The sequence below is a fragment of the Phaeodactylum tricornutum genome, chromosome 13 (genome assembly GCF_000150955.2).
Source record: "Phaeodactylum tricornutum CCAP 1055/1 chromosome 13, whole genome shotgun sequence".
Lineage (NCBI taxonomy): Eukaryota > Bacillariophyta > Bacillariophyceae > Surirellales > Neidiaceae > Phaeodactylum > Phaeodactylum tricornutum.
Window position 1 is genome coordinate 657,095 of NC_011681.1, and position 21,093 is coordinate 678,187.

Sequence of the window (21,093 nt, forward strand, 5' to 3'; positions counted from 1 at the left end):
GTGGTAGTGGATCTGGTGATGTGACATAGGTAGTATGTCACAGCCCATATAATTTAACCTTGTGTTGCGTATCATCACGTCCTGTATGGAATGTACTGTAAATATGGACCTACGTATCCACTACGGTGAGATTAACAGACACCGTCGTTCGAATCCACAGTCAAATAAGAACATCCAATAAGCGAGCCAAACAGTGTTGACTATAAATTTCGGAGACTTTGTGTCCATGGCAAAGTCGAACTTCTGCGACTGCGCAGGTTTTGGCGACTTCGTTTTCACGGTGTACTCGTCGCGTAGAACGACTGCACCGACGAGAGGTGTTGGAGGAATCGAAATATGCAAGTAGGCTTTTGTGTCGTCTCGCTCCTACTTCACAGACCATGTGCCGTGTCCCGCATTCCAGCACGTCAGATCAGCGTTCGGGGAAAGTGTGCGCACTTTTGGTCGTCAAAGGCGTCTGTATCCTTTCCTCTTGGTACTGTGAAGAGCGGCAGCCACAATTTATTACTCGGTAGCTCTGATCCTTTGTCCGACGAGACCATAACCATTCTGGGCTATGGTTCGCTTTTGTCTGAAAAGTCGGCAAAGAGTACATTTCCGGAGTTGTCCAACTTTCGCCTCGGACGAATCAGAAATTAGTGAGTCCATTGCTAGCTTCCTACTCCATATGTTCTGCATGGCAAACGCTCGAACACTTACATGATTGTAGTCGTCGTGTATTTGGTCACCCCGCGTCTATTTTCTTTGCCACTGGCATTGCCGACTTGCCAAGCTTGCAAATAGCTTCAGCATCGGCAGAGTTTGACCAAGACAGTGCTGGCTTTGTAGTCTCGGCTTTTGATGTCCCGAACGAGGGCTTGTCTGGTGTTCCCAGTCGAGCTCTTCTGGAACGGGAGGCGTCGTATGATTTCGAAAAGGTTGTCTTTGCAGGTTTAACAAAAAACTGTAATCCTTCCATGGAAGGATGGCTAAGTGTCCGTTCGACGGACTCCGCATACATCAAGAAATGGGGTCAGGAACGCTTTGACCGGCAGTTTCGGAAGAATGGTATCGAAACTATCTGGCATTGGCCGGAAGATTCAGGCTTGCGACCCTGTGCTGTATATCTTCGACATTGCTATCTGGCGGCGCAATCGATGGGGGAGGAGTGCTTCAATTCACTTCTCGATGAATCATACCTGTGCGACCGATCGACGACGATACGCGAGTACCTTAACATGTACCCCGAAGTATTGGACTCTGTACCTCCTCCTGAGCTAGCCCTACGCTACAATGGATGATAAAAAGGTCGCACATTGGCATAGAAAACTTTCTAAACTAGAAGCCAAGGTGATCGAACAACCCAAGTGCTACACAACGCCGTCAGTCATCTTCCAAATCTTTCTGTTTTCCCTTGGAAGATATCTGATTGCTCACTTTACGTTGAATATCGCGATGTGCTGTGCCAACCGAGCATGGTTGTGAAACACGGCTGCCGTCGTTCAGGCGCAGAATCGTTCTCAGCTGAGCGGCAGCAAGCTCACAGATTGCGACACTTCGGTGTTTTCCAGAAGAACTGCCAACAAAAATATTCATACTGAGACAATCTGCGTATCCGTGTCCCGCCTCAATAGCTTTCACCAAGACTGTCAACGCCTGATCGGCAATATTGTTGGCAAAATCCTGAACGCTCGGTGATTCATTCTTCATCAAATCTCGCTTCACTGCATTAGATAAACCATCCTGCCAAGACAGCCAATGTGACACCTGCGACAGATCACGGCAATCAAACGGACTTAAAGGTGACGATTGGCTCCATCCATTTCTGCAATCGGCAGGAACTCCGTGAATGTACCCAAACGAAGAAAATTGAATGTGAATGGGAGCTTTGCCGTGGGGCATTAATCGGTTCTCGGGAGGTGCGGACGGTTGAACCGCTATTTCGACCTCTTGATCGACATCATTAAATTGTTTCTCTTTCCAGTCTGGATCAAAATCTCCGTATTCTGCCATGAGAGCCGATAGCGACTCTTGCCTTCGCGTTCGGAAGTCGTTTGTCTCGTCTTGCTTTTGTTTATCGTGGCATTTTCGAACATTGCTAGTAGGTTGGCCTTCAAATCCAGCGGTGGCTACCAGAGCCAAGGCTGCTGTCGAAATCAACGCAGCAGTCAATGGGTCACCACCATTCACTACTGAATTATGAATTTCATCCGATACAATTTCTTCTATTTTCTCCGCCACTTCCTCTAACCTCTCCTTCTCACCTACCGCTAGGCTTGGAGCTGTAGATGCTGATACAGGCTCTGCAGGAGTTGCCCAAGCGTTGCCGAAACCTTTCTTGCTGCACGCCGTGTTGGTATGGCTTCCGCTGCTCTTCCGTCGGCGTTCGATTTGTACGTTCAATGTGTTGCCTTGGAATACAGTATTGTGAAGCTTTGCAACAAGAATATTTAAGTTCCCTGCGTAGGATAGAAGTGCATGCGCCGCCGCTCCGGAGGAATCTCCCAAGATGAGTTGATCCCCGCGGATGTCGGCTTGGGTGTTTTTATTCAAATGGCGCAATAATTTCTCATGCAGGTCTTCACAGTGATCAGGCAGGTTTCCGATGAAAAGACGCTTTCTGGAAGATTTAGAATTTACGGTAAAGCTCTGAGAATCTCCTTCTTGTTTGTCAACATGCATCCTTTGGTGTAGCGGGTAAACAAATGTGTTGGGGACCAGAGCCTCAAGCTCGAGACGTCGCGAATCGGCATGAAAGGAAGTTTGACTTTCAGTCAAAAGGAAATCGCTGTAGCGAGTCTACGAGCAAGGGATAAAGCGGGTTGGCAAAGTCCTAACTGTAAGTTTGCAACTTTACCGAAATAGTTTAAAGCGGTTAAGAAACCGTTAACTGTCCTTACCGAGAGATAGAAGTAGGTATTTCTTTTCAGAAGTCGAAAACTCACATTTCTCCGTCCATGACTACCTTCACCGTCAACAATAGCCAGAGAAAAGCTGATTGTGAAGATTGACGACCACGCCGTCGGAAATGGCGAGACACGTGCTTGTGTCAAGGCGTGATCAGTTGGCGCTGTGGGTTACCTACCTGAATATCGTTTTGTACGCACTGTGCTACCAGCTCCAGAAACCTGTGGAGCCGTTTTTGGTCCAGACTCTCGCCGAGAATGCCAACGATGCCGATGCTGTCGCACGCAAATACGGAGAACTCCAGTCCTTCTTTTCTGCGATTCAGACAGTCGGCTCCCCCCTGGTAGGAATTTTGTTGGACCGTGCTGGTATCCGATTTGCGTCAGCTTCTGTCTTTTTCGCATCGGCACTTTCGTACGCGATTTTAGCCGTCGCGACCGACATTAACTTGCTTTTCTATTCTAAACTTCCAACCGCTTTACAGCACGCGTTTCTCGTGGCGCAAGCAACAGCAGCTACCTCAACTGCTGGTGATGATAGCGCTCGTGCCCAGGCCCTGGGAAGGATGACTACGGCGTACACTATTGGAGGTACGTTGTTGGACGTGTGCTATTTGTGGAGAGTTGAACAGTTACTGAAATGTTGACTTTCGCTGCAAGCTACCATTGGTCCCGTACTGGGCGGAATTTTGGCAGATCATGGTGACCTTTATATTGGAGCGAGACTTGCGGTATTTGGAAGTCTACTTTCCGTCCTTCTTTCTGTAGTCTTCCTTCCTACGGTGGCGAGCTCCAACAACGCTCCATATAGGAAAGAAATTCGGCAACGATCGTTCTTTGATGAGGTGCGGCATTCTTTTAATATGGCCACGAGGCCTATACTGCTACCACTTTTGGCTGTGAAAGTTATTGCTGGATTGGCTGTTTCGATTTACTCCACCGCTCTTCCGATATTGCTGACAAGGGATCTCAAGTTTGATCCAGCCACTTTGGGTCTGTCCATGTCCAGCAGTACTTTCGCTGTTGCTGTTTTTGGGGCTGTAGGTATGGCACCACTGACATCACAAATTGGGGCGCCAGGCATGGCAAAGATTGGTCTTTTAATTCGGGCTTTCTTAGGAGCTTTAACAGCGCTTGTCATTTCTCAAGGGACCCATGCACGCTTTCCGATTCCCGTGAATATCATGGCAATTTCGGTTCTTCATGGTCTCGCATCGCATATGCTGGCAACGGGTTTAACAACGCAAACCACTGGGGCAGTAGAGCAGGATGAACAGGGCGCATTGTTGGGACTCGAGCACGGCTTGTTCAGTTTGGCGCGTGTGGGTGGCCCCGCTCTAGGAACGTCATTTTTAGCTTCCGGCTCATCCGGATTCTGGCCGGTCGCAAACGTCTGTGGTGCCATCGATCTTGCCCTTGCTTTGGCTTTAACATTAACTACTTTGGAACGAAAATCGAAAGAGAAGGGCCAATGACAACGGTGACCGAAAGTGTCACATACTTTCATCCGACGCTTTTTAGACCGGGATATAGTAACTACATCTATGACTTCAGATAAAGGCTTGTACTGAAAGGTCCGAAACAAAGTAGAATACATTCTTTTTATTGACGTTGCCTAGTACAAAAATACAGGAGCTGATGTGTGCCTATTAGAACAAGCGGACACTAATATTTGCGTTTTTGGAAATTACATCTTCGATGCTGAATCGAGTCCATCGAAGTCGGGAACCATCCCCATCCATTGACATTACAGATGAATTCATGGCCAAACCAGCATTATTAGCTTTTTGTGATAATTCATTGTAGGATCCATAATTCTGCTCTGGAGAAGCATTTACAGTCAAAGAAAACATCAAAGGATTCCTTTGCTTAGTATGCGGTTCTTCTTGATTGCTATGGTTTCAAACATAAAAATTTAAATCGTTTCCTGTCAATGGAGTGTGGCAATAGGACGGGGCAGCTAAAGGGACGCAATGTTGTCGTTATGTAGATTCTTTGTATGGTTGCCTAGAGGGCGTTATGTCGGAAAGCAGCCAAACCGTTCGTATTGTAGACATGTACGGACCGGATATGCCACCAATTACTTTTACTTCCGATCACAACTCGACAATATCGATCTGGAGCTCATTGTTGACTCAAACGGCTGCAACGAAATTCTCAGTTCAAGGAGGAGGTCAAGTTCTCGACAACAGCCTTGCCAATAGTTACTGTGCTCTTGTAACGGATTGCCCCTTTAATGGTTGTGCGGAGGTGCGGTATAGCCCGTCAGCAAAGAATCTATACAGAGAAAAACACAACAATGCCATTCCATTGCTCGACAGAACCCAATTTTTAGGATACATTATGATCAGAGCTGGGGTCATTTCTGATGCGCTCGCTCTTGAATGGCCGCCATCCATCTAGACCGTTCATCTTTATTGTCGGCTGCCAGATCCCATCTGAGTCGCCCATTCAGGGATACGATCGAAAACGTGTACAGCACCTTACCCCCTAATTCTTCTTCTCTGCCTATGAGTACATTAGCATCAGGGAGGGCCATTAATTTCTGTTTGTTTGCACACGAAGCCGCTTGCAGGGCTTGTCCTTCATTGCTGTATTGATGCAAAACATGCCTCTCACAAACGAAGAATCGCCGCGACCAATATGGCTGTGATAAATCCGTAATTTTCTGATAGAGATAGCCGTAAAAAGAATTTGCCAATGATATCAGCGATTCCTCCTCACGAAATTCCTCACTGTTGGTTGTCGCATTTGATGGCGGCGCCAATGTAGGGTGTAACACAAGCATTGCTATTTGATGTGCAACATGTGCCGTCAGCCCCCAGACTTTGAACGTCTTTCCAAACTCGGAAGTATAGAGAAAGGTACGCATTATAAAAACTCCGCCTGCCCAGACTACCTCGTATTTTGATTCGTGGTTGGCCTCCTGCGAAAAGTACGAGAGGGGTACGGAGAAGACTGCGTCGACTTCGGCTTGTGAAATTTTCAGCTGGTGAGGTTCGGCAGCGCTGGACGGTTCAACGAGGGCTACTATTGGTGTGACACAGAGATGGTTGACACTTTCTATAGTAGGCAGTCGACAAATCGGCCGCACGTGTTCAGGAGACAAGCCCACTTCTTCGTACGCTTCCCGAAGGGCGGTCACGACGTCGTCTTGTTCATCCTCGGGATCTTGCTGACCCCCAGGGAAGCAAACTTCTCCAGCGTGCGTTCTCATATTCTTGGGGCGTTGGGTTAGAAGTACATGTATGCCCGAGGATGGACGGCGGAAGAGGGGAATGAGTACCGAGGCTCGCTTTAAACCAATGTGTTGGGGTGAATCTTTTGGTTCCATTCCAACATCGCGGAGTCGCTTCAATGTTTCGTCGGCGTCTGGAAAAGGGCTTTGGACGCTCATGGAGTTTTTTGTTAAACCATTCACTATACCAGAACCAGATGTGGAGCAGGTACATGTAGATAACTCGTGTTTATAATGCGAATGTTGGACGAATGGATAAACTACTGAGATGGTGTGATGTGATAGTAGAAACTCTTTTACATGCTGTTCACATTTGAAACTTTAAAAATTCCAAAAATTTATTTTAGTTAGCATCCTGAAGTAGAGCAGAGCGGCAGCCAATATATTTTTGCTGCTACTAGGCAATACAGCGACATCGGCGATGATCTAGATTGTTTACATAAGTTTTGTAGATCGTTTCTAGCATACAAATAGAGGAAATTCAAACAGACTGGCCTCGTCCTCTCAATAGTTTGCCCACCATGTCCCGGCCACGAAAGAAGCGCTCCATTGACAGTGCCCGGGAGAGCGACGAAGAAGGAAGTGATAACTTAGCTATTTCAGCTTTGAGCTTCTCAACTCGCGCATCATCTCACAGCCAGTTCAAACCGACCTTCGTTTCTCAGCACCAGCTCGAAACCCTGCAGGCCGAGCTGGACCACGAACGATCGCTGCGTGCTCTGGATCGGAAGAGAGCACAACAGGTTCATCAACGACTGCAAAAACAGGCGGAATTTGCGTTGGAGGAAGCACAAGAAGCCAAAAACTTGTTGGAGGAAGTACAGTCCGAATCGGAGCGGATGTAAGTCGACAAAACGTAGGGCTATCTTTATCACCCTTACTTATCCGCTTCTGTTTAACCCTACTTTTTCACTTCATAAAAAGGACGTCTCAACTACGCGATGCTCGAAATCAGACTTTAGGTGAGCTACGCGACTGTCAAATTCGATTGGAGGAACTCGGTGACAGCGAAGACGATGGAGAAGAATCGAGGGCACGCTTCTGGGAGAACAAATGTCGTCAAGCTGAAGAGAGCTTGAAGGAAAGAGACGATACGGAAACGTCAGTGAGGAATGAACTTGAAGCTTTGCGCAAGGCCACGGAGTCAAAGCTCGAAGAACACAAGAAGTATCTTGAAATCTCGTCGCCTGCAAAGCCTCAAACTTTCGTTGATGAAGCCCCACCGGCCGTTTTGAAAGAACTCAATCGCGTTCGAATCAAACTTGCTGAGACAGAACGCAAAAATCGTCAATGTGTGCATAGGAACGATGATCTACAGCAACAGAATCGTAGATTAATCCGAGAGCGCGAAGAAGGACGGGCAGCTTTACAGCGGCTACCAAGTCTCGAAGGGGATCTACAAGAAATTCGTCGTCAGTACGACAAAACTATTGCAGAAACTCAGATCTGGCAGGAGTTCTGTCAAAGTTTGGATGTTTTGTTGAAAAGCCGGGGCTTGGCGTCAGGAAGCTCAGGGGGTCCTCCCGAAGTGTCCGCGCTTTTGCGGTTCTTAGATTCGGCTGAAATGAAAACTCAAATGGCGGAGCAATCTGTAGAGAAGCTGAAGGATATAATAAATCAACAGAAAGCCGACATTTTTGCTACTGAAGCAAAAATTCACGATTTCGAGCTTAAGGAACGTCGCTGGAACAGTAAACGAAAAGAATGGGAGGACAATATCCGAACAAAACAGCTTGAGATCGATCTTATTCAAGGACAGAACTCGATTTATAAAAAAGAAATTGAATCACTTCGAGACTTGATCAAAACGTTCGATGGTTTGCCTCTGAGTTCCCTCAAGAGTGCTCCAAAGTTCGACACTACATCTCAGAGTCTTGAACTGATGTTGACCTCTGCCAGGGACGAACTTGATTTGATGACGAAACAACAGGACAGTTTGAAGGGAGAACTAGATGCGTCGACGAAAGAGAGGGCACGCAAAGAGAACGAGCTTGATGAAGTGAAGGAAAAGTTTGTCAAGTTACGGGAAGCATTGCAAGCTGAACGAGAGAGAGGGAACATAGCCGAGGAACGCGCAATGGAAGCTGAAAGGCTGGCTGGTAAAGGGTCGTTTAATCCAGAGCTGTCTCGCGTGCTTCACATCAAGGATACGCCTATTGTCGAAGCTCTGAAGGAAGAAGTCAAAGTACTGCGACGACAACTTGAGGCTGCAAAAATCGATCGGCCCTCCAAGTTGGCCCCTGATCCAGAGAAGCTTAACAAGCGGCTGAAAGAGAATTTTAAGGAACAAATCTCGCTTTTCCGTGAGGGAGTGTACTTAATGACTGGCTTCAAGGTTGACATGCTCCCTGGTACAGATCGGCCCACATTCCGTGTGCGCTCAGGTAGGCAATTGTACGTATTGATTCGTTTTCAGTGTCCTCTTTTCTCACTGTGTATTGATCGTTTTTTTTTTTGAAGTGTATTCTGAACAAGAAGAGGACCATTTGATGCTGAAATGGCCCAAAGGTGAAGAAATTGCATCTCTTGATATTCTCAACACCGACTTGGCGAGGGTTCTATCTACGTCGCCAAGCTACGACTATATAAACAAATTTCAAAGTCTGCCTGCATTCCTGGCAAGTGTTCAGCTTAGTCTTTTCGAAAAGCAGACAGTAATGATGTAACCAATACAATGCTTTGCATTTGCTGCGATGCCCACTGACAAGCTTGCTAGCCTTCTCAGCTTGATCTATTTTACCAGTCTAGACAACATATGATGCAGTCGTTGTTGACCGTGAATGCCTTCAATTGTAGCCAATTTTTTGGCAGCTATATTAAGGTTTGAAAGAATGGAGGATCGGGGGGCGTTTAATGCGCTCCGGCGATTCCCCGGCCTATTTTTGTAGGTAACGTTTTGTCAGTCAGAATTTCTGGGCGTTTCGCCAATCAAAACAACCCTCCCAAGAGCGCTCAACCTCGTGTTCACTGTCGGTATTCATCTCTTCCAGCGCGAGATTTTGTTAATGCAAGCTTTCCTTGTTGTAGTATGCTGCGACTACTCACCAAAAGTGACAGATTTCTCTCGAGGACAAGCTTACGACGACAACGCCAACGATGCACTTTGACAGTAGCGCCGTTCTTTGATGGAATACTTGGAAAATGCACAAATACTGGGGCCTCGCCATTCCGTCGCCATTTATCATCTACATCGCGAACACAGCGGCAGCCTAACACTATCAACCTGGATAAATTCACTCGAATAGCGTTGGATGTGCGGAAAAATGCACTTGGGACGTTAACAAATGATCAGTGGGACGAAATCCTTACCACTATGCTACACTGGCTACAGCTCGACGGGGTGGACGGGTCAAACGAGAGCGAAAACACCCATGCGCATTCAATGAAAGGCACAGCTGTCGATTCGGCTGATAGACTTTTGCAACGTTTGCTTGCTGAAGAAGCTGCTCGTTCTCCTGTAAGTCGAAAGCGAAGTTCAGATCTTTCGCCTATGCTTCTCGCAACCCTTCAGGCTTGGTTGGAAGTATCCAATGCATTTCCTGGTGTTTCCATGCCTATTGAAAGATCTTATGCCCTCTGGACAAGGCTCTGCGACCGCAAAAACAGGAGACTTTGGAAAAGACCTTTACCGGCAATCGAGTTTGTGGCACTCGTGGAGTCCTGTCTGACCGCGGACGACGCGCGAAGTACGGAGCTGGCAGTTTCTTTGCTCGTATCGCATGAAATACTAGAAATATTGGAAGCACATAGAGAAAGACTCGTTTCCTGCTTCCATGAAGCTCGCAGGCAGGCCACTGTGTTAGGTGATAAAATGGTAGCGCAGCGTGTGTCCGATGTTATGCAAGATCTGAGCAATCGGCTTGAGTGGAACGAGCTTCGACCAGAAATTTTGGACATAACGACCGAGAAAAAGTCAAATAAAATAGGTTTGTCTTCCTTTGAACAAAAGGCACTGCAGAAGCGAACTTTGTCGGTTGTTCAAAGCGCTAAGCTCGACGATGCCGACGTGGTAGAAAACATTTTTGATCGATGGAAAGAGGCTCCAGGCTGTCCTGATGGTCTCGCAGAAGCACTAATTGACTTCTTTGTTAATTCAAATGAGCCAATCAAGGCTACGCAGTCACTTCAAAAGATGCTTAAAGACCAATCTTACACTTCGACGGAAGTAGTTGGTAGGAAAGTTGAGCAAGTAATTAGCTTATGGATAAGGAGCGGTCATTCGGATGCACCCTGGAGGGCGGTCGAAATTTTAAAGGAACTCGAGCCATTAAGATCGGAGATGGCAGTTGAAATAAAGGACTCAGTATATGTGAACATTGCACAACTGTGGTTTGAAAGTGATTACCCTCGAGCAGGAAAGCAAGCCTTTGAGATATTGTCTAAGATGCAAACCTTTGACACTGCTACTTTCAAGATGTCCACCAAGGCGTTACTGAAAGATGCGTTTGTCGCAGAGGATGACGTCGCTGCCCTAGACAAACTTGCTAGACGCCAGTGGCCAAACATCGAAGTCTCCGAGGTTTCAGAAATTTCAGAACACATTTTGGGTGTTCTTATCAAAGCGAAAGACGTGAAGAGATCGTTGCGCTTTGTGACGTTTATGGTAGACAACGGATCGGCAGTATCCGCCAGAGCATGTTGTTCTGTGCTTGAATTATTCTCTCATGAGCTCGATCCAGACAAATTGCTCTCGTTGCTGAGCCTTCTGGAGAAGAGTGATGCCGAGCTTGACTTTCGATGCTACGAGATAGTCGTGCGATCGCTTGTTGGTATGAGACGAAAGCACAGAATGGAAGAAATCAAGTCTGCGCTCTTTCATTTGTTTCGAAGGGTTGGTAGTGGCGCGCTCGAGGTCAGTGCTGATGCGCTTGGATCACTCATTTACACAACAATCGATGTTGTTCTCTACTTTCAGCGTGACAGAGATGCATTAGAGATTCTGGAAGCAGCTGAAGGCAATCTACTCAAAGGAGGGCAATCCGGTGATCTGTTTCCCGTACCCTTGAAGTGCTATGAGCGCATTACGGAGCTACTCGCAGCGAAGGAGCAGACAAAGGAGCTAACAAAGATTTTTGAACGCGTTCAAGCCTACCAGGAGAAAGGTTACAACAATATTTTCCTAAGCACGAATCTATGTACTCAATACATGAAAGTTTTGTCAAAAAGAGGGAGAAGTAGTCTGAAAAAACGGGAAGAATTACTCGACGATCTCATTTACCGTTACGAGTTAACGCAACGGGCAGATTGCAAACCTTCTGATAGGATGTTCCATGGAATCATTCACACTTACAAAACAAATGTCACGTTGGAAAATGCAGAGCGTGTTACCTACTGGCTTGATCGTATGTTACAGTTGGGAGTTGAAACATATGATTGTTTTGCGTTTTCGTCCGCGACATACATGCTTATCGAGAGTAGAGCGCCACGCTGCTTCACGCGAGTGCAAACGATTTTCGAAAAATTGGAGAACGCTGGAGTCAAACCCGATAAATTCATACTCAGGGATGTTTTGAGAGCTTGTCTGAGGGCAGATAAAGTGGAGCGAGACATAGCGAAAGTCTCGCTTTTCAAAACGCTGTCGAAAGTTCGAGAAAGCAAGCTTACTGATTTAGGTACATACGAAGTGTTCTTCCGAGCGCTCAAGGTCTGCTTGCCAGCAAAGGATAGAGCAAAGGATGAATTGGTGTCAAGAGCATTTGAACTGTGCTGTGATGATGGTTTTTTGAGTCCGCCGAATACTGAACTTATTCAAGGACTAGTTTCAGCGAACACTTGGCGTAAGATGTATGAAAGCAGTCTAATCAACTACGAAGAACCACACGAATGGAGCCGCAATGTAAAGAAGTAGAAACAGCTCTTATTTCGGAAGTTTAAGTAGTCCATCGGTTATGCTTTTCTGGTCTTTCTTGTTTGTTTTGTCTGAGACAAGATTACTTTTCGTCCTCGGAGTTATATGATACGTAGTATCGCGACCACTCCGTTTCTGCTGCAAAGGAGTGTACGATATTCGAAGTGCACTCCCCAAGGCAGATCGTGACCGAGCGGACATCGGTCGTGATGGCCTTTTTAGCAAAGCCAAGGCTGTCTTGCTCAACAAAGGGGTAGAAGCCGCCAGACTTTTTCGCACTCGTTCGTCTAGCTTGGCACGGGCTTTGCTCGCAGCTTCGTCGCGCTCGCTGACTTTGGGGAATTGAAATGCCTGTGGTAATTTCGTGGTCTCTAGTAATGTAGGTGTGTTGGCCACTGTACCCCAAGTAGTAATCGGAGAATCGTTCATTCCGACAGCTCCTGGGACTATCAAAGGAGTCATTTGCACGAACGACGCTTGCTCTCTCCGCCGACGCTTCATTCCTTTTAACAGATCTGTTTCAAGAGAAGGGTAAGCTGGGGAATCGATATCAGTTGACGCATCTGTCGTGTACTCGGTTATGGAACCACTACTGGAACCTTCCAAATGCTGCCGCGGTAAATGAATAAGTAGAGGCTGTTTGGGAAATCGCGTTGCTGACGGCTCTATTTGCTTCTCCAAACGATCTTTGGGTATGTATTCCATCAGGGTGTCTTTAGATGGGATTGATGCGTTACTCGTTGGCCGTTTTGGTGGTGGCATAAGAGCCCTCGTGTGTTCTTCAGTCGCAGCAGTGTAGGGGGCATCCGGTTGCTCTTTGGAAAATGTGATACCTGCGAGCTGCGGCTGAGTTTTCTGGCAATGTGATTGCATTGGTGTAGGAACAAAGAAAAAGGAGTTTTCTTCCTCTGCTAGACGGTGCGTTACACGAACGGGAGACGGATTGAATTCATCGGATGCAAGTTGGAAAGGAGAGGAATCCGCAAGGGAACGGTGATTGCTGTCCGGTGTCGGTCCGTTGGTAATGGTAAGCATTCGCTTTCTAGCATGTAGCTTATCTATTTCTCTTCGTTGCTCGACCTCAAATTCGGCATCGTCTTCGTTGGTGGCGCGTGTGTGAAAGCCGGAAAGTGTTTCCTGATGCAATGGTCGAGCGACTGTACGGAGACCCGTGCGTTCGTCCGTCTCGGCTTCTTGTTCCGCTTCCTGGATTGCCAAGCTCTCTTCGTGTCGCTGCAGTTTTCGTGTGGCTCGCCGAATCGCAACGGCACCCTCAATGTCACCCACACTCCGGCGATCCTGCAAAGCAGCCTGTCGTTCGAGATCGGACAGGTCGGGGTAGTAGTCACGCTGAATAATTTGTGATAATGTTTGCGTGTACTCTTCTTCCGACAGAATTTTCCGCCTTTGTCGCTGACCTCCTGGTTTCATGATGTCTGCATCCAATCAAATGGTCTCTTTTAGCTTATTACTGGTAATTCGTTGTTCCTCCTGCATTCATCTATTTCGTCGTTGGCGTCAAATCCCAGGTATGCAGAAAGTTTTTTTCGAAGTTGTATGGGTTTCGTTGCAGCTACCATATTTGGAGTGACTAACAGTAAGAGACACCATTGATTGGCCAAAAGCACAGGTGTCCAGATACGTTTTTTTACGATAAAAATATAGGTAATTGACCGTGACCGTGCGACCTGTGAGTAGTGTCTCCAGGGTACAGTCAAAAACCCTTACCCCTATCAAACGTCCCGCGAAGTCGAAGCACGGGATGAGAATGTTTCACGAAATATCACCGGGCCGCCGTAGGTGGCCATCCATTTTTCTCTGGCTCGAAAGCTTGTTTCTACAACTAAAACAAGTAGAGTGCGATGGACGACAATGGCAGCGTCTTCTGATCCTTTCAGATCATCATTTCTTTACAGAACTCCAAGGTTGCAGCTATTATTTGTTGCTCCAGTCATTTCACTGCTTGTAATGTTCTCGAGAACTTTCGCTCGTCCAACGCCATTGGCCTTGGTACCGGGCTGTATCCTTGAACATGGCCCTTTCGCTACTCGCAGTTCTCGCGGTGCCAACCGCAGTACGAGAGCTTTACGTCTCTTTTCCGAGGGCTCCGATTGCACTACAGCAAGTACCGTTAGTCGTCAGGAGAAAATATCGTCGCCTTGGACGGATCCGCAGCTTTCCGAACGTTCCAAACGCAAACGCAGGGGCAACACCAGGTTCCGGCAGCACGTCAATCCTCTCTCCAGAAAGTACCAGCAAGAGACGGAGCTTTCCGAGAAATGGCCGCAAGATGTATTCAGTGATTGCAGCAAGCAGCTTCATATAGACATTGGCTGTGGTAAAGGGGGGTTTTTGCTGGACTTGGCAAAACAAGAACCGAAAGATGGCTTGGATTCGTACAACTATCTTGGATTGGAGATTCGTCCCCTGGTGGCACAGTACGCCCGGGATCGCGTGGCTGTGCACCATTTACAGGGCAAACTCGATTATGTCGGGTGCAACGCCAACGTGGACCTTAGTCGTGTTTTGCGACTCTATCAAAAGGCTGCTCTTGCCCGCATGGATGACGACAATCATAATTTGCGATTGACCCGTGTAACAATTCAATTCCCCGACCCGCATTTTAAATCCCATCACGCCAAACGAAGAGTCGTGACACCGCAGTTGATTGACGCCTTGGCAGTATACATGCCAACGAATGCGGTAGTTTTTTTGCAATCGGACGTACAATCCGTTTTGGACGACATGCGGCTGCAATTTCGTGAACGAGCCGTTTACTTTGAGGATATGCTGGAATCGAAGAATGATTACCTTTCCGAGAATTTCTTAGGAGTTCCCACGGAGCGAGAAGTAAGCGTGCTGGATAAAGGTTTACCTGTGTACCGAGCTGTCTTTACTAGAACCAGCGAACTCCTGTTGCCAGCCACTGAGCGCATAATACAGGACGTTCTATAAACTTAGATTAATGTAACTGTGTGATACGAATATGTATGTGTAATTTTATTTTTTATGTAATGTAAGTTGATGGAGCGTAGGACACACAAAACACGCAAGCTGGCTCTCACAAAATATACTCCTTTCGCGCGCAAAGCAATATAGCTAGCTAGTAAACCATAAATCTTGACCCTCCATAGCAACCCACATGTGTTGATTGTTGAGTCACTCACAAAGCGAACAAGAATCGTAAGGACGAACAAGTTTTTGGTAAATGCGTACGTCGTTGCATACTTACAACTGACCTTAAACCCCCATATTAGACGGTAGGTCCGTCACAAACATGTGCCCTGCTGCGTGCGTAATGGCAAAGGGCACCTTCGAGTCCATGAGGACTGCCTGTGGTGTCACACCACACGCATGGAACACGGGCACTTCGTCTGGGCCCAAGTCAATCGCTTCGCCCCAGTCTGGTCGTTCCAGGTCAAATACACCAATGACATCGGGTCGCCCAATACAAACCGGCCCTCCGTGTGCGTGCGGATACTTGGAGGTGATTTCGACGTGCCTCGATATCTGCAGCGCTGGGATGGGTTTCATGGAAACCACCACATTCCCGTGCAACTTGCCCGCGCTGCGACATTTAAGGCTGGTCCGGTACATAGGCACGTTCTTGCCCTGCTCGGCAGATCGAAGAGGAATACCTGCTTCCATCAACGCACCATCGTAGGAAAAGCTGCAACCAATTAAAAATGCAACAGAATTTTCGGGCCAAAAAGATGTCGCGTCTGTGACTTCTTGTTCGAGCTTACCATTTCTGTAAATAGCATATCTTTCGAAAGGGAAAACATACAAATTGTTAATTCAGGATAACTAAAACGTGCGTTCCAAGAGATCACGATTTGCGTATCGAAATTACTTACTTTGGAACGTCAGTACGAAGATCCGCTAGAGGCGCCACACCCCAAGGGTGTGGCGATCCTACATCGCAGACGTCAATAAGGGGACATGACTTTGGATTGCGTTGACAGAAGAGTAAAAAGTCGAATGCGGTTTGTCCCTGAGGTAATATAACAACATTGCACTGCAGAAATCCAGGACACGCGCCATTGGTCGGTCCCGTCAAGTACCCGTCCCGCACTTTTTGTCGAAAAGCACGTGGTAACGCAGGATCAGGTGATTTAAATTCCGGCGCGCCGTGCCATTCCAAAGTTGGAGCTTCTTGCGGGGCTTCTGATTGACGGGTGATATCAGTAGGTGCCTTCCAAGGTTCTAATATATCCAAGATTTTACAACCATCTTCAACGGCTGTCTTTTTCATTGTACGAGGTCGGATATTCATGTTTGGCAAGGCTGCCTGCAGTTCTTGGAGTTCATGCTCTGTGAAGGTGTTGGCTGGAGAGCCTTCTTGAGGTTGACATTCCGTCAGGACTGATCGTAATAGTTCCCCTCCGAAGACCTTTTTTTCATTCAAGCTAGATTTGGGAGCCTCCATCGGATTATTGTCATCCAAGTCAAAATGAACTGGTTCCCCCGTAAAGTTCTGGTTCGCAAGCAAAGTGTTTCTGGAGGAATGGGAACGGAGCAAGTACGATCGCCTAGGAATCGTTATTTGAGAACAGAAACTCGCCAAGAGCTAAGGATGGAAAGGTTTCAGAGAAGGGTAAGCAGTGGAATATTGTGAAGGCACAAGAAAATAGCTTGGGCCATCAGAAGTTTTATTCTTTGCTCACACTAACTGTAAGTAAGCATAGAACTTACCTGAAATAACACGTAAGGTGGGTGCATTTTATGAGCGCACGAGGTTCTGATCTCCATTGCGGGCTGACCTCGCATGAAACAACGTGAAAGTTCGGGGTTGAGCTGACGTTGGCAATGCACGAGGTCTAAGTTCAAATAAGTACAAGTACATTGTGTGAGAATTTACGACAGAATTCATCAAATTTGACAAAAGTACTGCGATCTCAAGTGTACAAAGACTTCCGCTGCCACATCACCAGGACATCGGAAAAGGACGGAAACCTCGAAGATACCCGGAGAAGATCGATGATATCACCTGCCCAGCTGCAAAAACCGCGCTCTTGTTCTTCCTTCTTGTCAGATCTGCCCCCAAAGCTACACCACTCACTACCTTATGGAACAATATGAGCATAGAGATCGAGCAGTGTCCAACAACTGTTTCTTCAAAGCAATGGAATTTAGTAAGAGCAACCCAAAATAAGCAGGCAAGCAGAACTGTTAATAGTTCCTGCTACTAGCTAGTGGTGACCTGAAATTTTGAGATGGAAGGAAAGGACGTGCGCCGTTCTTTGTTCTTACCTGATTGTCTGTCCTCGCACCTCAATTCAGTGAGCGCGCTCTAATCATCGCAGTCAAATGTACGAACAAAAACCGTTGAAACGCGCACAAACACAACAGAGGACCCCTATTGGTTTGCCACAGGAGTCACTCTAACAGTAAGCCTGGCGCTGGTCGTTTTCAATACGTTACAAAGAACGACCTGTACTCCTAGACTTTACTCTGTATCGCGCCATGATCAGTGATAACACCAAGATTGGAACTGCGCTACTCTTTTTGGGTTGCGTCTTCCTCTTTCTCGGATGTCTGTTCCTCTTCGATTCTGCCATGCTGGCTCTAGGGGATATATTATTTCTGACCGGCTTGACTTTGACAATCGGCTTTTCAAGAACACTTAGATTCTTCTCAAGACCGGATCGAATGCGTGGTATTATTTCTTTCTTTGGAGGAATTTTGCTGGTCATGTTCCGGTGGCCAATATTTGGTATGATACTTCAGTTCTACGGTTTGATCTATCTGTTCGGTCAATTTTTTCCTATTGCGGCACAATCCATGAAAGATACTCCGGTTGTCGGCGAAGTTTTCCGCATTCCCGCCGTAGAACGATTTCTAGAGAGCTTTGGAGGGGCTCGTGATAGTAGAAGAGCACCTGTGTAGAAGACGTTAAATCATATTGTGATTACTTGTCGATACCGACCCACTCTCTGTCGCTCTAGAATTACACAATTCTCGAAAGCGACAAATCACTAATAATACATTTCTTTAGGATCCATGTTGTAGCCGGTCGATCAGCTCAGCCTTCTTCCCGGAAACCTTGAGGCCGCGCTCCTTCAACATTTCTTTCAGAGCAGGCATCGTCTTTTTGCCAAGATCATCAGATCTCAATGACGAGCGTTTACTTACACTCTGCAATGGAGGTGGAGATGAATTCGTAGGTGCTTTCTCTGAATGATTCGTACCATCACCTCTGAAATTCGGTAGTGGCGGATCCAGCGTAGGGGCGATCTCGGCTTCAAGCCTGGCGAAGAAATCCTCGGCGTCGTCTGTTTCCTTCTCCGGCCTCTCCTCGACGGCTTTACCGAGCTCCGCTTCTAACGAAGCAAAGAATTCGTCATCTGGGGAGGAAGTCTTTTGTTTTGGCGTACCAATCTTCTTGGGAGGAGGAAGGGAAGAAACTTCTTCTTTGTCCTCGATTTCTGACATTAACGACGCGAAAAAGTCGTCTTCGTCCGAGGTATTGTCTGAATGTTTCGACCCAGCAGATGCGGATGACTTAGAGCTTTGGTCTGATCCCAAATCCTTGGACAAGTCTGTCATTAGGGAGACAAAAAAATCGTCTTCTTCAACGGCTGGAGCACTCGATGATGAGCCCCTTGATGGAGAAACGAAGGTACTCCAGTCATCATTACCCTCGATAGCAGACTCTGCTCTTCGGTTTTCTTGTCGTTTTCTCTGCGTTTGAGATTCCCGTCTTTCTGGACGCTGAGGTTTGCGGCCCCACTGGCTATCGACATCACGTTCCGCCCATTGACTATCACGACCCCGTTGAGTCTGAGCGCGCATGCTCCAGTCACTATCAGCTGCGTCTGTTTGCTTCTCTTTTTTCTGATCCTTGTACCATTCCCAGTTGCGATCCTCTCGAGCAAGTTCTTGATTTGATCTACCAAATCTATCGCGTTCTTGTCCGTGACTACGCTGCGTTCGGTCCTGACGGCGATTGCGGGATCCGCCATCCGTGCTGCTCATCAACGTGTTTCGCAAGCTTCCAGGGCGACGCTCATCGAAGTTCCTCGGATTTCGATCGGGGCCGTCAAAATCCTGTTGAGTTATGGGTTGGGATGGACCAGAGAGTCCGCGTACCACCTCGTCGTTGGTAAGCTTTCGGACATCGCCAGGATCCAACCACTCTTCAAACATCGTTCCATATGTATAAAACCGAACGAAAATCTGGCCCTCCTTAAGTCGTCGTACGATACCGTCTTCGTCGAAAAATTTGTTCTTCTTGGTTACCTTTACCATATCGTCCACGCGTAGCCCAAGATATACTTCCAGAGCTTCCACGTCGTAATTTGGCTTGACGTCTTCGTCGGCGTTGTCAACGATCACGGCGTCAGGATCTTCTTCTTCCTCCTCTTCCAACCCTTCCCACTCCTCCAGTCCAAAATTTTCTACTTCAATTTCGTTCAACGATAATGGAGCAGGGGGTAGCTTTTTGTAACCTTTGTGGTTCACTGTGCCCATCCAACTCCGACAAAGATCAAGATTCTGAATAGCTTCATAAACTTCGGGACACAATCGTAGTTTGCCGAAGACGTACCCTTGGTACTTCACTTTCGTTTCTGTAACCATTTTGTTGGCGCCGTGCGATCGAGTCTTTCGTACAGTTGGAACAACGAATTTGATAGCGTCCGGCATGTCCTCCGTAACTGCACGACACTGTCGTAGCAAGTCAATTTCCTGAGTGGCCACACAATTAAGTAAGTACCACATAGGCTCCGGATCTTCCTCAATTTCGAGTCGATCCCATAATTTAGCGCGAAGATTCGTAGTGCAAGATGAGCGGGAAGTACGAATAAAAGGATTTGCTCTTAGCTCTGGACTGGAGGTAACAACTGTAACGGCATTTTCAGGAACACGGAGGTGGGTTGAAGGATTGAAGGCCGCGTTTCTTTCAACAAAAACGAGGCACCAAAAAGCCAGGGCAAATTTCATGAGAGGGGACTTTCTGTTGCCTGTGGGTATTTTGGGAAAGAAAGTGGAGGAAGCTCTTGACGGCATGAGTGACCTATACGACTTGTGGATAGCCCAGTTCGCACGAAGATAACACAACAAACGAAACATTTTTTTTGATGTTCGATGGTCGTGTGTGCCTGTGCGATGATCGGTGAGAAAGATTGGGACGCGAGAACGACATCTGACACTTTGTGGAGAGCGAGGACCAGTCGTTCGTCCAAAATGTTTGACATCACAGTCACGACACAGTCGATTAATTGCACCTGAGAGCTATCCTGTTTGCTAGGTTACGCTAGAGAAAGTCTATTTTCCAACAGTTCAATCCTCTTTTACATATTGAGAGTGCGCATAGATTTACAGTAAATCGCAAATTCTCGACTTACTTTCGCAAAAGAAACATCCAATTCCAGTTATACTCGATGTTAATCCTAAGTTATTCTACCAGCATCCACCCAACCAACAATGCCCAACAGCGATTCCATTCTAGCGCTGCTGGTACTGGTAACTCGGTGAAGCCTGTTGGTAGGAAGGCTGGGGCGGAGGCTGTTGATAGTATTGTTGAGGTGGCGCCTGCTGATACATGGGAGGCTGTTGAGCAGCGTATCCAAAACCACCGTTGTGAACTACACCAAACCCCTGCGGCTGTAGGGGAGGAGGTCCCTGTCCATGCACAACCAGTGCCCCCGCCATGTGCGCGTCCGCGTGGAAAAGTTGCGGGGGCGGCTTCATGACTTCCTTCTTCGGGGTCGACTGCGGCTTGACCTGCTGAATTTGCGAAAGACTGGCACTCGAGCCGACCATGTTCTGGGCAGCCGGCGGCAACGGTTTACTCTTGTTCTTGCTCTTTTTGCTGGTCTCCTCTTCCTTCTGCTTCATGGTCAATTTGAGTTGTTCCTCAGCGGGTTCGTCAATGTGGTCAAAGTTAACGAGTTTCTTGAGGGCAGCATCAAACGGATTCAGCGGTTCTTCTTCCGTGGACACGAGTGCGTTCATCGACATCGGCGTCGATCCGTTTTGCGGGAACGACTCTTCGTCGCCGTTGTACAGGCCGTTGCTCAACGACAACTGTTGTCCCGGGTACTGCGGAGCGGGACTACCGTAATTTCCGGATGAGGGGGTCACGGGAGATGGGCTCTGGTAGGCTTTCAACACATCAC

At 47.4% G+C, this 21,093-nt stretch overlaps 9 protein-coding genes across 9 annotated transcripts; 5 read left to right on the top strand and 4 right to left on the bottom strand.

Moving 5' to 3' along the window:
* The first annotated feature begins 217 nt into the window (after positions 1-217).
* On the top strand, positions 218-1,968 carry PHATRDRAFT_47453 (predicted protein). Its single transcript, XM_002181570.1, has 2 exons — positions 218-638; positions 710-1,968. The coding sequence occupies exons 1-2, from the start codon at positions 337-339 to the stop codon at positions 1,278-1,280; spliced, it is 873 nt and encodes a 290-aa protein (XP_002181606.1). The 5' UTR covers positions 218-336; the 3' UTR covers positions 1,281-1,968.
* A 1,039-nt stretch (positions 1,969-3,007) lies between these two features.
* Positions 3,008-4,360, top strand: PHATRDRAFT_37674 (transporter, major facilitator superfamily and tetracycline resistance protein; the record flags this gene model as incomplete). Its single annotated transcript, XM_002181571.1, has 2 exons — positions 3,008-3,476; positions 3,546-4,360. 2 exons carry the CDS (start codon positions 3,008-3,010, stop codon positions 4,358-4,360), a joined length of 1,284 nt encoding a protein of 427 aa, XP_002181607.1.
* A 1,463-nt stretch (positions 4,361-5,823) lies between these two features.
* On the bottom strand, positions 5,824-6,219 carry PHATRDRAFT_6789 (predicted protein; the record flags this gene model as incomplete). The annotated part of the gene is made up of 1 exon (XM_002181743.1): positions 5,824-6,219. A coding segment is annotated over one exon (396 nt), but the record flags the coding sequence as incomplete, so codon positions are not given.
* A 357-nt stretch (positions 6,220-6,576) lies between these two features.
* On the top strand, positions 6,577-11,927 carry Pt-MAD1 (mitotic spindle assembly checkpoint protein). Its single transcript, XM_002181572.1, has 6 exons — positions 6,577-6,964; positions 7,048-8,507; positions 8,584-8,777; positions 9,326-9,580; positions 9,635-11,342; positions 11,477-11,927. The coding sequence occupies exons 1-6, from the start codon at positions 6,645-6,647 to the stop codon at positions 11,485-11,487; spliced, it is 3,948 nt and encodes a 1,315-aa protein (XP_002181608.1). The 5' UTR covers positions 6,577-6,644; the 3' UTR covers positions 11,488-11,927.
* Positions 11,928-11,980: 53 nt separating this feature from the next.
* Positions 11,981-13,512, bottom strand: PHATRDRAFT_47458 (predicted protein; the record flags this gene model as incomplete). Its single annotated transcript, XM_002181744.1, has 1 exon — positions 11,981-13,512. Exon 1 carries the CDS (start codon positions 13,400-13,402, stop codon positions 11,981-11,983), a length of 1,422 nt encoding a protein of 473 aa, XP_002181780.1. The 5' UTR covers positions 13,403-13,512.
* A 676-nt stretch (positions 13,513-14,188) lies between these two features.
* PHATRDRAFT_14138 (predicted protein) lies at positions 14,189-14,926 on the top strand (the record flags this gene model as incomplete). The annotated part of the gene is made up of 1 exon (XM_002181573.1): positions 14,189-14,926. A coding segment is annotated over one exon (738 nt), but the record flags the coding sequence as incomplete, so codon positions are not given.
* Positions 14,927-15,211: 285 nt separating this feature from the next.
* On the bottom strand, positions 15,212-16,175 carry PHATRDRAFT_13975 (predicted protein; the record flags this gene model as incomplete). The annotated part of the gene is made up of 2 exons (XM_002181745.1): positions 15,212-15,737; positions 15,829-16,175. Coding segments are annotated over 2 exons (873 nt in total), but the record flags the coding sequence as incomplete, so codon positions are not given.
* Positions 16,176-17,509: 1,334 nt separating this feature from the next.
* Positions 17,510-17,860, top strand: PHATRDRAFT_13922 (predicted protein; the record flags this gene model as incomplete). Its single annotated transcript, XM_002181574.1, has 1 exon — positions 17,510-17,860. A coding segment is annotated over one exon (351 nt), but the record flags the coding sequence as incomplete, so codon positions are not given.
* A 105-nt stretch (positions 17,861-17,965) lies between these two features.
* Positions 17,966-19,552, bottom strand: PHATRDRAFT_37681 (predicted protein; the record flags this gene model as incomplete). The annotated part of the gene is made up of 1 exon (XM_002181746.1): positions 17,966-19,552. The coding sequence occupies one exon, from the start codon at positions 19,550-19,552 to the stop codon at positions 17,966-17,968; it is 1,587 nt and encodes a 528-aa protein (XP_002181782.1).
* Between the last annotated feature and the right edge of the window lie 1,541 nt (positions 19,553-21,093).